Source organism: Monodelphis domestica, chromosome 2 (assembly GCF_027887165.1).
Source record: "Monodelphis domestica isolate mMonDom1 chromosome 2, mMonDom1.pri, whole genome shotgun sequence".
Lineage (NCBI taxonomy): Eukaryota > Metazoa > Chordata > Mammalia > Didelphimorphia > Didelphidae > Monodelphis > Monodelphis domestica.
In genome coordinates this window covers 211,932,063-211,945,959 of record NC_077228.1, presented here as the reverse complement: position 1 = coordinate 211,945,959, position 13,897 = coordinate 211,932,063, and the positions used below count along the sequence as shown (strand labels likewise).

The 13,897-nt window shown below is 37.3% G+C and overlaps 1 protein-coding gene across 3 annotated transcripts in view; it reads right to left on the bottom strand.

The window, feature by feature from the left end:
* ACOX1 (acyl-CoA oxidase 1) overlaps nucleotides 1–13,666 on the bottom strand; it is a 59,999-nt gene extending 46,333 nt beyond the window's left edge. The window contains exons 1-3 of one of the 3 annotated variants that reach the window (XM_056817119.1): nucleotides 13,533–13,666; nucleotides 12,814–12,973; nucleotides 7,824–7,984 (exon numbers count right to left, since the gene is read on the bottom strand). In XM_056817119.1, coding sequence (XP_056673097.1) covers nucleotides 7,824–7,984; nucleotides 12,814–12,973; nucleotides 13,533–13,641 — 430 coding nt within the window. In that variant the 5' untranslated portion in view covers nucleotides 13,642–13,666. Of the gene's footprint in view, nucleotides 1–7,823; nucleotides 7,985–12,813; nucleotides 12,974–13,532 lie in introns of those variants that run through there. The other 2 variants (XM_056817118.1, XM_056817120.1) reach the window with 2 other exon arrangements.
* Between the last annotated feature and the right edge of the window lie 231 nt (nucleotides 13,667–13,897).

The following is a 13,897-nucleotide window of genomic DNA, read 5'->3' as shown; positions in this document are numbered from 1 at the left end:
GTGCAGTCATGACACTTGGACTCTTAACATTGCAGGCCCGGATATTCTTAGAAAGGAGGTAGAAATGGCACTAAATAAAAGAAGTACATCAGAATAGGGTGGATTGGCTCAAATTGGAGATTCATTTCAATGACCAACTTCCTAAACTTAGGCATGTCATATAATCTTAGCACATGTACGAATGCTCTCTTGTTAAAACAGAGCCTTCAAGGCTATATCTTGCCCCAATAAACCAAATGCCTTTTTAGATACAACTGAAAAAGTTTAAGAATCTTTGAACCTAAGTAATGCCATCTTCCATTACATGGTTCCTGTAGTTTGCCAAATTAAGTACAATGTATAACAATGTGTATGTATATATATATCTGAAGAAACACCTTTTATTTTCCTGTTCCAATAGAGATTTAATGTAATTATCTGCACCATAATTACTTATATCTTGTGTGGGTAGGCATCTATTAATTGCATTTAATAGTAAAAAACATTTATCATTGATATCTTTTATTTTTTAAAAACTCTTACCTTCTGACTTAGAATCAATACTAAGTATTGGTTCCAAGGCAGAAGAGTAAGGGTCAGGCAGGGTCATAAAGCTAGCAAGTATTTGAGGTCAAATTTGAAGCCAAGACCTCTCATCTCCAGGCCTTGCCCTCTTAGCTACTGAGCCATATAGCTGCCCCTACTGATATCTTTTAAACTTCTTAAATGTTTTATAATTATGAGTTTGTTTTTCTGTGTTCCCTTGGTGTCTGTAGCCAATCAGAACAGAGTAAGTACTTTCCTTATTTGTTGGGGGGGAGGGGAAGAACAGTTCTTGAATAAAAGAAATCTCTATATTCTAGGAACTTAGTTGAATTCAGATACTTTTGTCTGTGTGCCTCCCTTGCTTTGCAAGTCTCTTGGCAAGCAACTGTCATGAACTTTTTTTCTTCTGGTACCACAACATGACAAACAATAAACAGAGAAGCAAGTATGGTCTCTGCTGTACAAATACCATTTGAAAAGCCTGTCTGTTCCCTTCTCACACTGTTTTTCAAGATGGCCTTTCACCTGTATGTTTATAATATTCACAGAGATTTTGCAGGGATGAGAAAGTAGCTGTATGGCTAGGTAGTGACCCTGGTCTTCTTCTTCTTTTTTTTTAAACCCTTACCTTCCATCTTGGAGTCAATACTGTGTATTGGCTCCAAGGCAGAGAGTGGTAAGGGCTAGGCAATGGGGGTCAAGTGACTTGCCCAGGGTCACACAGATGGGAAGTGTCTGAGGCCAGATTTGAACTTAGGACCTCCCGTCTCTAGGCCTGGCTCTCAATCCACTGAGCCACCCAGCTGCCCGACCCTGGTCTTCTTACCCAGGGATTTTTCATCCAATCCTTTTGGAACCTTCCATTCAAGAGATCTACTTTACTAGATTAAAATGTCTGTCCACTGATGTTTCCAGCAATGCTGCTTAGAAGACAAATCAACTGTCAACACTAGGATTTAGGATTATGGCTCAATAAACCACAGTACTTAATATTGTGGAATCGTAAACAGCTATTGAAAGAGACAAGTCTCTTTCTTTCTCAAAAAAAGGAAAAAATTATTTGAACACAAGTTAAAAGCAGAATATAGCAGGTATAACAGACTAAAAACAAATTTGGGGAGAACTAATGGAGCCTAAACTCCATTTTATTAAGTTTTTCTCTTTCAATTTATTTAAGCCCATTAAAAAAATAGAAACACTTCAAAAAACAAAACAAAATCCCACAGGCAGGAGTTGGTGGAGGCTTTGGGCAATCATTTTATGGAAATGAACATGGAAGCCAGAGGGGAAACAACAGTTTAAAATAATAGTTTATAACTTGTTTTGGGAAAGTGCTACACTTGTGAATTCGTCTGGCCCTGGGGATTTTTTCTTAGGAAGTTCCTTGATGGTTTGTCCAATTTCTTGAGACTGCTACAATAGCTATAAAGTCCTATCAGATGCTGTGAAACATTAGCCAATGGGGTTCTGGTAGTATCACTGTTAGTACCACAGACAATGTGATGAAGCTACTGCTACAAATCTAAGAAGCTTAATGAAATAGGATTACAAGAAAGCCCCCTTAGAACCATGCTGTGCCATGTGGTACCACAAGAAGGGGAGATGCATCAGAACATATCAAATACCAGAGACTTACCTGAAGGAAATTCTTAATGGCCAGACCACCAGAGTACATGAAAAACTTTCATTATGTACCAGTAGTATAAGAAAAACACAGTTGGAAACAAAACATAGGCAAGGACTTTGTAATGCTTTCTTGTCAATGTTATGCTTAGCTCTAAGTCATACAACAATGTATTGTACCCCTCCAAATGAAAACAGAAGAGTGAGCACAAGAAAGACTGACACCAATGTAAGGGAGGGAGTAAGGCTTGGTTTAAACCCAACAGCTAAGAGAAGGAACCTTTGCTCTACTCCGCCCACTCAGCCTGTGTGTCTGGTTCTGCATGTCTGGTCGTCATCAGTCAGAGTACAGCATACTAAAAAGCAGAGGCATTGCCTTGCCAACAAAGGTCAATGTAGTCAAAGCTATGGCTTTTTCAGTGGCAACATGAGCTGAACTACAAGGAAAACTTGGTGCTACAGAACTGACAGATTCAAGTTGTAGTGCTGAAAAAGATTTTGAAGAGTACCTTGGATGACAAGGAGATTAAATCAGTCAATACTTAAAGAAATCAATCCAGACTATTCACTAGAAGTTTAATACTGAAGCTTAAATACACGGGCTACATAATGAAAAGACAACTCATTGGAAACGCCTCTGATATTGGGGAAGATTAAAGCAAAAGGAGAAGGGGACAGAAGAGGATGAGATGAATAGATAGTGTCAAGGAAGCAACAAATAAGAGCTTCAGGAGATAGTGGAGGACAGAAAGATCTGGCATACTATATCGTCCACGGGGTCACAGAGAGTCAGACACAACTGAACAACTGATAGCTTGTATTACTAAATGTAAAATAAACCCAAGAAAACAAACATGTGATCGGAAGAGTAAAAGAATATGCCCAAAGCTCCAGTGGTGTACAAAACAACTTATTAATTTGACAGTTTTTGAAAGAGTTGCCTGAAAGCACTGTAACCTTTATGCTGCTTTTGTTGATTATCAGAAACTCTGAGACTCAAGTCTTATAATCGTGGTTTACTCATGTACTTCAAACATATAAAACAGCCTCAAGTTCAGTGAAAATACTAGAGCATTTGGTATCCACATGGAAAGAATCTTTATTTAAAACCCACCACCAATGCAAAAATGTCAAGAACAAACAATAGTATTTTTCAGGGAAATAGTTTAAAATCATGGTTTTGCCAAGTCTTAAATCCATTTTCATCCCCTAAATAGTACTTGAAAAGATTTCTAAATTAAAGATGTCAAGCCAAAGTCACTTAAAGTATACAGATGATACTATATGGCTCCAAATCCCATATTTAAACAGCTTCATCTCATATAAAGTTGTTCCAATGATATAAAAATGTCCTTGGACTTGAGAAATATGAGTGGATTCCAAGAAAAAATTAAAACTGAGCATTCAAGATTGAATTCCGAGATCACAATGAATATTTTGGTTTCCTCTAGGCAAGGCTCATTGAACTAAGATATCAAGGAAAAGGTGGCTAAATATGACATCCTGAAATCAAAGCTGAATGAGAATAAAATGTTTAACACAATTATTCACCACTTAGTCAATGTCTGCCTATGATTTTGGAATTATAAAACAGACCATATTTATTTGGAAAGCATACTAACATAAACCTGTATAATATTAATGAAACACTATTAATAAAATAAAAATTAATAAAATTGAAAGTAAAAGAACTATTGAACTAATAAATAAGTCTAGGAGCTGGTACTTTGAAAAAACAAATAAAATAAAGTACTGGTTAACCTAATTAAAAGAAAAGAGAATCAAATTAACAGTCTCAGTGATGAAAAGGGTGATCTTATCTCTAATGAAGAGGAAATTAAGAACTATTTTGCCCAATTAGATGGCAATAAATATGACAATCTAGGTGAAATGGGTGAATATTTACAAAAATATAAATTGCCTATATTAACAAAAAAGGAAATAGAATTCTTAAATAATCCCATCTCAGAAAAAGAAATTGGACGAACCATCAAGGAACTTCCTAAGAAAAAATCCCCAGGGTCAGATGAATTCACAAGTGAATTCTATCAAACATTTGAAGAACAACTAATCCCCAAACTATACAAATTATTTGACAAAAAAGCAAAGGAGCCTTGCCAAATTCTTTTTATGATACAAATATGGTATTGATTCCAAAGCCAGACAGATCCAAAAACAAAGAAAGAAAACTATAGACCAACCTCTTTAATGAACATAGATGCAAAAATCTTAAATAAAATACTAGCAAAGAGACTACAGCAAGTTATCACAAGGATTATCCACTATGACCAGGAGGGATTTATACCAGGAATAGTTTAATATTAGGAAAACCATTCACATAATTGACCATATCAATAATCAAACCAATAGAGATCACATGATTAGCTCAATAGATACAGAAAAAGCCTTTAACAAAATACAATACCCTTTCCTATTGAAAACACTAGAAAGTATGGGAATAGAAAGGTCATTCCTCAAAATAATAATCAATACATATTTAAAACCATCAGCAAGTATCATTTGCAATGGGGACAAGTTAGAAGCCTTCCCAATAAGATCAGGAGTGAAGCAAGGATTCTCATCACCTCTATTTAATATTTTACCAGAAAAGCTACCAGTAACAATTAGAGAAGAAAAAGAAATGGAAATAATTAAAGTATGCATCGAGGAAACTAAACTACCACTCTTTGCAGATGATATGATGGTATACTTAAAGAATCTTAGAAAATCAACTAAAAGACTAGTAGAAATAATTAACTTTAGCAAAGTTTCAGGATATGAAATAAACCCACATAAATCATCAGCATTTCTATATATCTCCAACAAAATTCAGCAGTAGGAGGTAGAAAGAAAAATTCCATTTAAAATCACTCTGGACAATATAAAATATTTAGGAATTTATCTCCAACACAAACAGGAATTATATGAGAAAGAGGAACACTTCTTTGCCAAAAAGAAAGACAAGGACTGATAGAAATCCTTAGAGCAGGGGGCAGCTGGGTGGCTCAGTGGATTGAGAGTCAGGTCTAGAGACAGGAGGTCCTAGGTTCAAATCTGGCCTCAGACATTTCCCAGCTGTGTGACCCTGGGCAAGTCACTTGACCCCCATTGCCTAGCCCTTACCACTCTGCTGCCTTGGAGCCAATACATAGTATTGACTCCAAGATGGAAGGTAAGGGTTTAAAAAAAAATTCTTATAGCATATGATAAAGAGGTCCAAAACTTTCAGAAATACTTTTGGAACAAATGGATCGCACTTCCTCAAGCAATGGTAGTAAAGGTTGATTATAGGTACATGTCATCATTAGATTTGACTAATATAACTGAATGTGATTTCTCTCTGGATAGAACCTATGAAATTGTTAAGATCCAAGAATGGAAATTAAAAAAACCACATGAACACAACCAGCAATCATATATGTGGAACAGGAAATACTAAACAAATGGCTGAGTCATGTAGATTTGTTTCTAGAAACAAGAGGGGCTTTCCGATGGCAATTCAGAAACAAGCCACTGCTGCCAGAAATGACAAAAAGGCTTTTCTTAGGAAGACTGGACTTAATAATCAATGTAGATTACACAAGGAAATAGTAGAAACTCAGCATCACATCACTATTGGTTTTAAAATTTTAGTATTAAATGGATGTCTGGCAAAAGGGGATCTGGTGGTTAGAATTATACACCAGAAGCTTGTTTTATTTAATGCAACGACAGACAACCAATCATTGCACTTACAAATATAGATCTCAAAAAATAATGGAGTTTTCAACAAAGCTACTAGAACTATATTATCATCATGGATTTATCTATAATTGTTCAGATATGATGCTGATCTTAAGAACTTAAGAACAATCTATCTTTTAATTTTGTTGGTTAGTAGGTGGCTCTGTAGCTAGAAAGCCAGGCGTGGAGATGGGAGGTCCTGGGTTCAAATTTGGCCTCAGATACTTTCTGTGTGATCCTGGGCAAGTCACTTAACCTCAACTGCCTAGCCTTCACCACTCTTCTGCCTTACAACTAATACTCAGAATTGATTCTAAAACAGAAGGTAAGGATTTTTTGCTGTTGTTGTTGTTGGCAATTGACTGAGTAACTGAGGGAGAGAAGGAGGTGAAGAGACAAGGGCAATACTGAGGTTGCAAACTTCACATTTTAGAATAAGGAGATTCAGAAGGAGGGGTAAATTCTGGGAGGAAAGAGAATGAGTCCAGTTTTGGATGTCAAAAAAAACCCTTATTATCTTCTCCCCAAAACTCCTTCCCTTCCTCCCTTCCTCCTTGAATTGATACTAAGTATCAGTTCCAAAGCAGAAGAGTGGAAAGTACCAGGCAACTGGGATTAAGTGACTTGCTCAGGGTCACACAGCTAGAAAGTGTTTAAGGCCACATTTGAACTCAGGACTTCCTATCTCCAGGCCTGGCTCTCTACCCACTGAATCACCTAGTTGCCTCTTTTCTAAATTCCTCTCTTACTGTCCTTCTAGTCACTTAAATTCACAACACTGGTGTTATCCTCAACTACTCTTACTGCATTTGTCCAATCAGCCACCAAATCGTTCCTGTCCTTTCCATTACACAGTCCCTTTTTCTATCGCCCATACATAGACACCAGCCAATTCAAGGACCTCATCACCACTCATTCACCAGGACAACTGAAATAGCCTTTTATTGTCTCACCTTTCCAATTCATCCTCTGGAAAGATGACAAAGTGATCTGTCTAAAGTGTAGGTCTGCTACGTAATTCCTCCACACCTCCCAATCAATAAAAATCCCAGTGGTTACCTACAAATATAAACTTCCATTTGGCATTTAAAACTCTTCACACCCTAGCTCCTCCTTAACTCTCCAGCCCCTTCACACTCTCGACAATCCCACCAGTCTGCATTATTTGCAATTTCGCATACATAAAATTCCATTTCCCATCTCTGTGTATTTGAACTGTGTCTGTCTCCCATACAGTAGGGACATGCTCTCCTCCATGGTGGACCATGGAGAGACCTCCACCTCCTGGAATCCTTCATTTCCTTTAAGTCACATCTAAAACCACCACCTTCTTCATGAGGCCTTTCTTGGTCCCCTAACTGCTACTCCAAGATTACCTTATATTCCATATATGTCTACTCATATATGTTCATCCTGTCTCTCTCGTTAGCCTGTAAATTCCTTAAGGGCAAAGACTATCTTCTTTTTGTCTTATATTCCAGCCCTTAGCACAGCATCTGATGTAAAGTAAATGATTGTCAATTGTCTCCTATGTCTCTTTGGAGCCTAATGAACAGTAAGGAAGATTTGCATTGCTAGTATTCAATATCCTTTTCAATCCTTGCATCCATGGCATAATAAAAAGCAACAGTTCTTCTAGGTAAATAATTGTCTTGTAATGCTGATGTAAAACTAGCTGCGTGGATGGTGGGTAGATCTATCTCATATAAAGGAGATGGTTTCACCACTCTTTAAATATTATCAGCACTTATGCTTACTAACTATTCTGCAAACTGGTTCAAGAAATAAGACTGAAGGAGATTTTACAAATTACTAGAGGGAGACAAGATATTAAAGAAAAGACACAAGTCTAGTTTTAAATAAGACTTCAAAGGGGACCATGCCAAGTAAGAGTCACTATCAGCGAGAGCCTTTTAATAGTTTCACTCATTGATCTCTAGATAAGGACTAACCGTGCCCCATCTCGGTCTGGGCGTAGGTGCCAATTATCTGGAGTCGGAAGGATGGAGTCAGCCATTTCTGTTGCTGAGCAGTGGTGCCCTGATTCAGCAAGGTAGGGATAAACATGGAGTAATTGATGCCAACTGGATCCACAAAATTGATCATATGTAGTCTACAGGAGAGAAAAGAAAAGGACCTCAGCCTTACTCTAATAACTGCCTGAAAATATTTTTTCCTACACAAGAATGTTCTCTCCAAATAATTCTCACCCATGAAAGTCAAGTCATTAAAGTTTCGCCCTTCATCTTTCAATTTTAGTAATAATATTTTCCATACAAACCACATTCACTATTTTACAACCTGATGAACCAGCAATCAGAACTCCAGGCATCTCTGGTAGTTATGCTCTTAAACCTAGTTAACAACTCAGTATATGTTTATCTTAACTGATTTTGGTTTGTTCCTAAAAGTAAATTCTATGACAGCAACTGAAAAAAATATTTTCATAGAAAATCAAAAGAAATCCTTCCAGAGTTATAATATGCTAAAAAGTTGTTGGCTAATAGTAGTACCAGATCTCAAACTGTATCATAATGCAATAATCATCAAAACAGTCTGGGACTGGCCAAGAAATAGAATGGTGGATCAATGGAATATATTAGGGGCAAAGGACCTCAGCAATCTAGTGTCTGATAAATCCAAAGATACCAGCTTTTGGGATAAGAACTCACTATTTAACAAAAACTGCTGGGAAAATTAGAAAACAGTATGGCAGAAACTAGGTATAGATCAATATCTCACACTATATACCAAGATATGGTCAAAATGGGTATATGATCTAGATATAAAAAGTGATTGGAACAGAATAGTTTACCTGGCAGATTTTTGGAGAAGGGAAAAATTTATGACCAAACGAGATGGATATAAAATGAATAATTTTGATTATATTAAAAGGCCATTCATACAAAACCAACATAACCAAGATTAGAAGAGAAACAACAAACTGAGAAGTTTTGGGGTAAAACTATTTTTAAACTTTCTCTGTCTAGGTAACCAAAGGCATCGATTAGAATAGGTAGGCAAATAGGTAAAGTGTATTAGGGCACAAAAATTCTTAGTAAATTCTACAGCCAATATCTCACAAGTCTATCCTTCACCAGAAATAACAAGATTACTTATGCCTACTTATATCATGATAAAGTTCATCTCAACTATCTCCTCATAGGCAAAGTCAGTTCTGAACACAGAAACAAATTACACAAACCAGTTAACAACTGCTATAGAATTATAATACTAAAAACAATACAGTAAATGTAGTGTCAACCTCTCAAGAAATGTTCTATACAATGTTTCTTGAATAAAGGAATAGGAGCAATTTTTATTCCTATTTTGCGTATTTGTTGAAGGAAAAAGAGAATAGATGGGCTTACTGTTTATAGGAAGGTATCAATGGTATGCCATCATTCAATACACAAACTTACAGGATCACAAGATTTAGAAATGAAGGGACTTTAGAGCTATTCCAACCCTCTCAATTTAAAGGTGAAGAAATTAAAGCTAGGTGAAAAGTTTAGAGACCTGCTTGAGGTCACAGACAGAAACAGAGTTAAAATTCAAAGTCATCTGACTCCAAATCCACTGCTCATTCCACTTTCTAGGGCATCTCACTTATTTGTTCTAGTCTAATAATATAAAAATTGCAAGCACTTGAACAAACTTCTACACTAATTCTATATATACCTGAATCCCAATAATCTAAATGGATTTAACCCAAGATACAGATGTCTACTTAAATAACTAAATTCTGGATGTCAAATCCTGCTTTTATATCAACAAGATAATAAAATGAGCTGCTTAATACACTATTTAAAAATGCCTGAATATCAGCAAGGATGGTGAATTATAAACTGATTTGTGGAGAATGAAGAAAAGGAATTCATTTATTGCCAAAGTTACTTGGGTAAACATCAGTATAATTTAGGATTATGTAATCTTATGTTGAAAGAGATCTTAGAGTTTATCTAGTCAACCCTTTTGACATCATAAATGTGGAAACTCAGGTTTAGAGATAAAATTACTTCCTCAATATTATACAACTAATAAGTCCCAGAGTTGTGACAAACTTGTTTTCTGATGCCAAATTCAGTGTCTTTTCTCAATCTGGTAGTCAATTTCACCAACAGTACTTAATTAATCCTAATAACTAATCATGTTAAATCTTAGAAGAGTTGGTAATTCCTTAATCACTCTTCATATAAAATCTAGGCAAGAATATACATTGAAAGAAACCCTCACAAACAAGAGTAGTAATCAAAATGCAAAGAATAGTGGCCTTTGTTTGCAATATTAATCACAATTCTTCATTGGGGAACAATAATTTTTTCACTTAAAAAAGCATGCAAGTCAGGCTCCCTAGAAGTTCCTGATTTGTCCATTTAAAATGTTGTTGGATAAAAGAGAGGGCTTATAATATTTTATAAAACTTATCATCCCAACTAACTCAAAGCTAAAATGTCATCTACTCATTCACATCTAGATGTTCTTCTTCAACATCTCAATAGCCATATACATACAAGTTATTAAAATAAAAGGAGCATATGTGAGTAGTATGATAAGTTGGATTATCAAATTCAAATTTCAGTAATAGTGAAAAGATTCCAGGGTGGATTTTGAGATCTCTTCTAGAATATCAAAGTACTATTATTTTGCACAATGTTAAAAACACATCACATTGTAAATAACACAACATGTAAAAAAATAAGGATACAATGATATATGTATCCCTGTATCTGTTTATATGTTATTATATATTATTATTATATATTATATATTTAAAAACCCATTCCTTATCCTGGAATTAATTGGAGCTCAGTGACTTGCCCAGAGTCACATAGCTAAGTAGTCCCTGAGGCCAGATTTGAACCTAGGTCCTCCCAATTATAAGTCTGGCTCTCTATTCAGTGTGCTAACTAGCTTCCTCACAATTATATATATATATATATATTTTTTTTTTAATTAAAAAAACACAAACAAACCCTACCTTCTGTCGTAGAATCAATATAGAAGAGTGGTAAGGGCTAGGCAATGGGAGTTAAGTGACTTGCCCAGGGTCACACAGCTGGGAAGTGTCTGAGGCCAGATTTGAACCTAGGACCTCCTGTCTCTAGGCCTGTCTCTCAATCCACTGAGCTACCCAGTTGCCCTCCTCACAATGATATTTTAAAGAAATTAATCAACATAATTACTACTAAAAAGAAAACTTTAATGTGCTCTATATTTTCTATCAATTTTTTAAAAAATGGATTGTCTAGGACTGTGTTGGCAAAGATGTGGCACATATGCCCCAGCAGCAGGAGGGAGCTGCTCTATCCCACTCTCCAGCATGTCTGAGGACATTTTTTTAATGCACTGCCCCTCTGTCCAATAGCCCAATACAAATATTTTCTCCCTCTGCTCTCTGGAGTAATACGGGGGGCTTCACAGGTAGGTGACTTGAAGGTGCAGTTTGGGCACATGATCTCTAAAATTTTCACTAATGCTGGTCTAGGGCATAAATATTTTCACTGCTTAAAAGTACTTATTGCTACGAAGGGGAAAATTTATTAAATATGAGATATATATAAACCCAACTAACTATAAATGACCACATGTTATTAGGACAGGGCACTAATTATCCAGTATGAAGAAATCATTAAACCCGTTTTCTCATTCTTTTCTCTTTCTTCCCTTCCCTTTTAAAATCAATACTGTGTATTGGTTCTAAGGCAGAAGAATGGTAAGGGGACTAAAGTGACTTGCCCAGGGTCACATAACTAGGAAGTATCTGAGTCCAAATTTGAATCCAGTACCTCCTGTCTCTGGGCCTGGCTCTCAATCCACAGAGCTACCTAAGAAAAGTCATGAAACAAAAAATTGTAGTTCTAATAATGAAATATGTTTAGCATATATCAATAACAAATCAAACAGATTTTGTAGAGAATCTACACATAAAATTAATTCCATTTAAATAACTAGCAACTCTAATAGTGTTCAATTCTTGGAACGATTTCTATCAATTCTATTTGGGCATATCAGTTCATGGTCTTCCCATCAATAGACTTTTTTCATGACTTTTGAAAAGATCTATTTATTAGCATTACAAAGGCTTGTACCCCATCTTGCATCATGACAAAATAAAAAAAAAATTCAAATTTCAGTTTCTCAACAATGTTCTTGCTACCATAAGATGTTTCTAGGCTCACTACAACAAATCTATCAAATTTTCTAGGGGGAGTAGAGTCCTTTTTTTTTGTTTGTTTGGGTTTAAATATCAAAGGATGTCTTTTAAAGAAAAGGTATCTGAGAGTAAGAATTGAAAAATCTCTTATCAAAATTGACAATTCTCCAAAATGCTTAGATATTAAGTAGGGTCAAAGGTAGAAGGGGCCTTGTAATTCACAATCCAACCATCTCTTTTTAAAAGATAAGGAAGATAAAACCCCTGGATAGTAAATGATTTGTCCAAGGTTCACAGATAGTTGAGTGTCAGAATCAGGATTTGAACCTAATCTCTAACTTCAGTTGTTCCACACTGCCTCTGGCAATTATGCCCTTGAAGAATAATACAATGCTAAATTAGGGGAAAACTTCGTTTTTGGTCTTAGAACTATCAAGTTTGACAGAGCAGACCAGAGGTTCCCTTTTAAAATTATTTGACTTTAATCTATATGGAACAAGGTTTTAAAAATCTGTCTACAAATTTTTCAAAAATATTCTGATAACTATTTCATCAAAAGTGGCTTCCTCTTTACTCCTATGCACTTGATTTTATGCTATCAAAACTATCCATCTAGTACTCAAGAAGATATGCCACCCAACAAAGGTTACGAACCCCTGATCATTAGAAAAGCACAGATCACACATAGAGACAGCACAAACCCAGATCTTGAAAAGTAAAAATTAAACAAGCATGGATTTTAAAGGCAATTTAAATTCTTAGAGCTCTATTACTCAATCGCTTACTTTTTAAACCACATGATCTCCTCTGGATCAGCAATACCAAAATCTCGCATCTTCTTCACCATTGTGGCACTCTTTCTGACAGCTATCTCATAGCGCTGGCTTCGGGAAAGAAAATTCAAGTCTTCATGCTGAAAGTCCGGGTCATTCAGAATCAGGTTCTCTGAAGTTTGGAGGAGAGGGGAAAAGGAAGGAGCGAGACACAAAATTCAGAGATCCATTACCATCTGTTCCGGAGATGGGAGAATGTGGCAGTTAGACGTTTTAAGTGTTAAACTCATAGACTAAGAGAAAGAAAACAACAGCCCTGAACTCTAAGAAATTAGGGCTTAATGGGGGAGACATACGAATGTATACAGGAAAAATTGGAGACGCTTAACAGAAGAAAAGCACTAGCTTTAAGGGGGGATCTGGAGAGACCTCTCTTCTTGCTGAAAAAGGCAGGAGGTGAAGGACGTTAAAGTCCCTTAGTGGCAGGGATTCCCTACAATTCCCTAGCAGCCACAGGGGCATTGCCCGGTTATTGAGGCAGAGGAGGGGGCGACCTGCCCAATCCTTACCTAACCCCTCGAGAGCCAGGGGCCTAAGGAAACCCGGGCTAGCTCTGCTCTCCCACACACTCCCCTTCCACGTTTCCTCTCCCCACCCCCATTCCCGGCTACCCTGCAGAGGAGCTCCCCCAGAGCCCCTGCAGCTCCGGGGCCCCGCTCGGCTGCTCTCACCAATCTCTCGGCGGCGCCGAGTCCTTTCGAGGCCCCCATCCAGAATATTAGTGAGTTTCTCCGCCATGAAGCTGGCGTTGTCCCGCTCCCTGCGCAAGTCCGGATTCATGGTGAAAGCGGTGAAGAGGCAGAAGGAGATGGCGATCAGACGTCCCCGGCTCCGGCTAGCCCGTTTAATCCTTCCTAATGGATTCAGAGTCCCGGGCTCGGGACCAAGTCCGGCCCCAGGACATGTGGCCCCGCCCCGAGGCCGCCCTTGGCACGTGACCGGGACCCGCAGTCCAGCTGGAGCAAAACTCAACCCGCCGGGAGGAGGAGGGCGGGGAGGAGGTTGGGCCGCTTCTAATCCGATCCAGGGGTGGGAG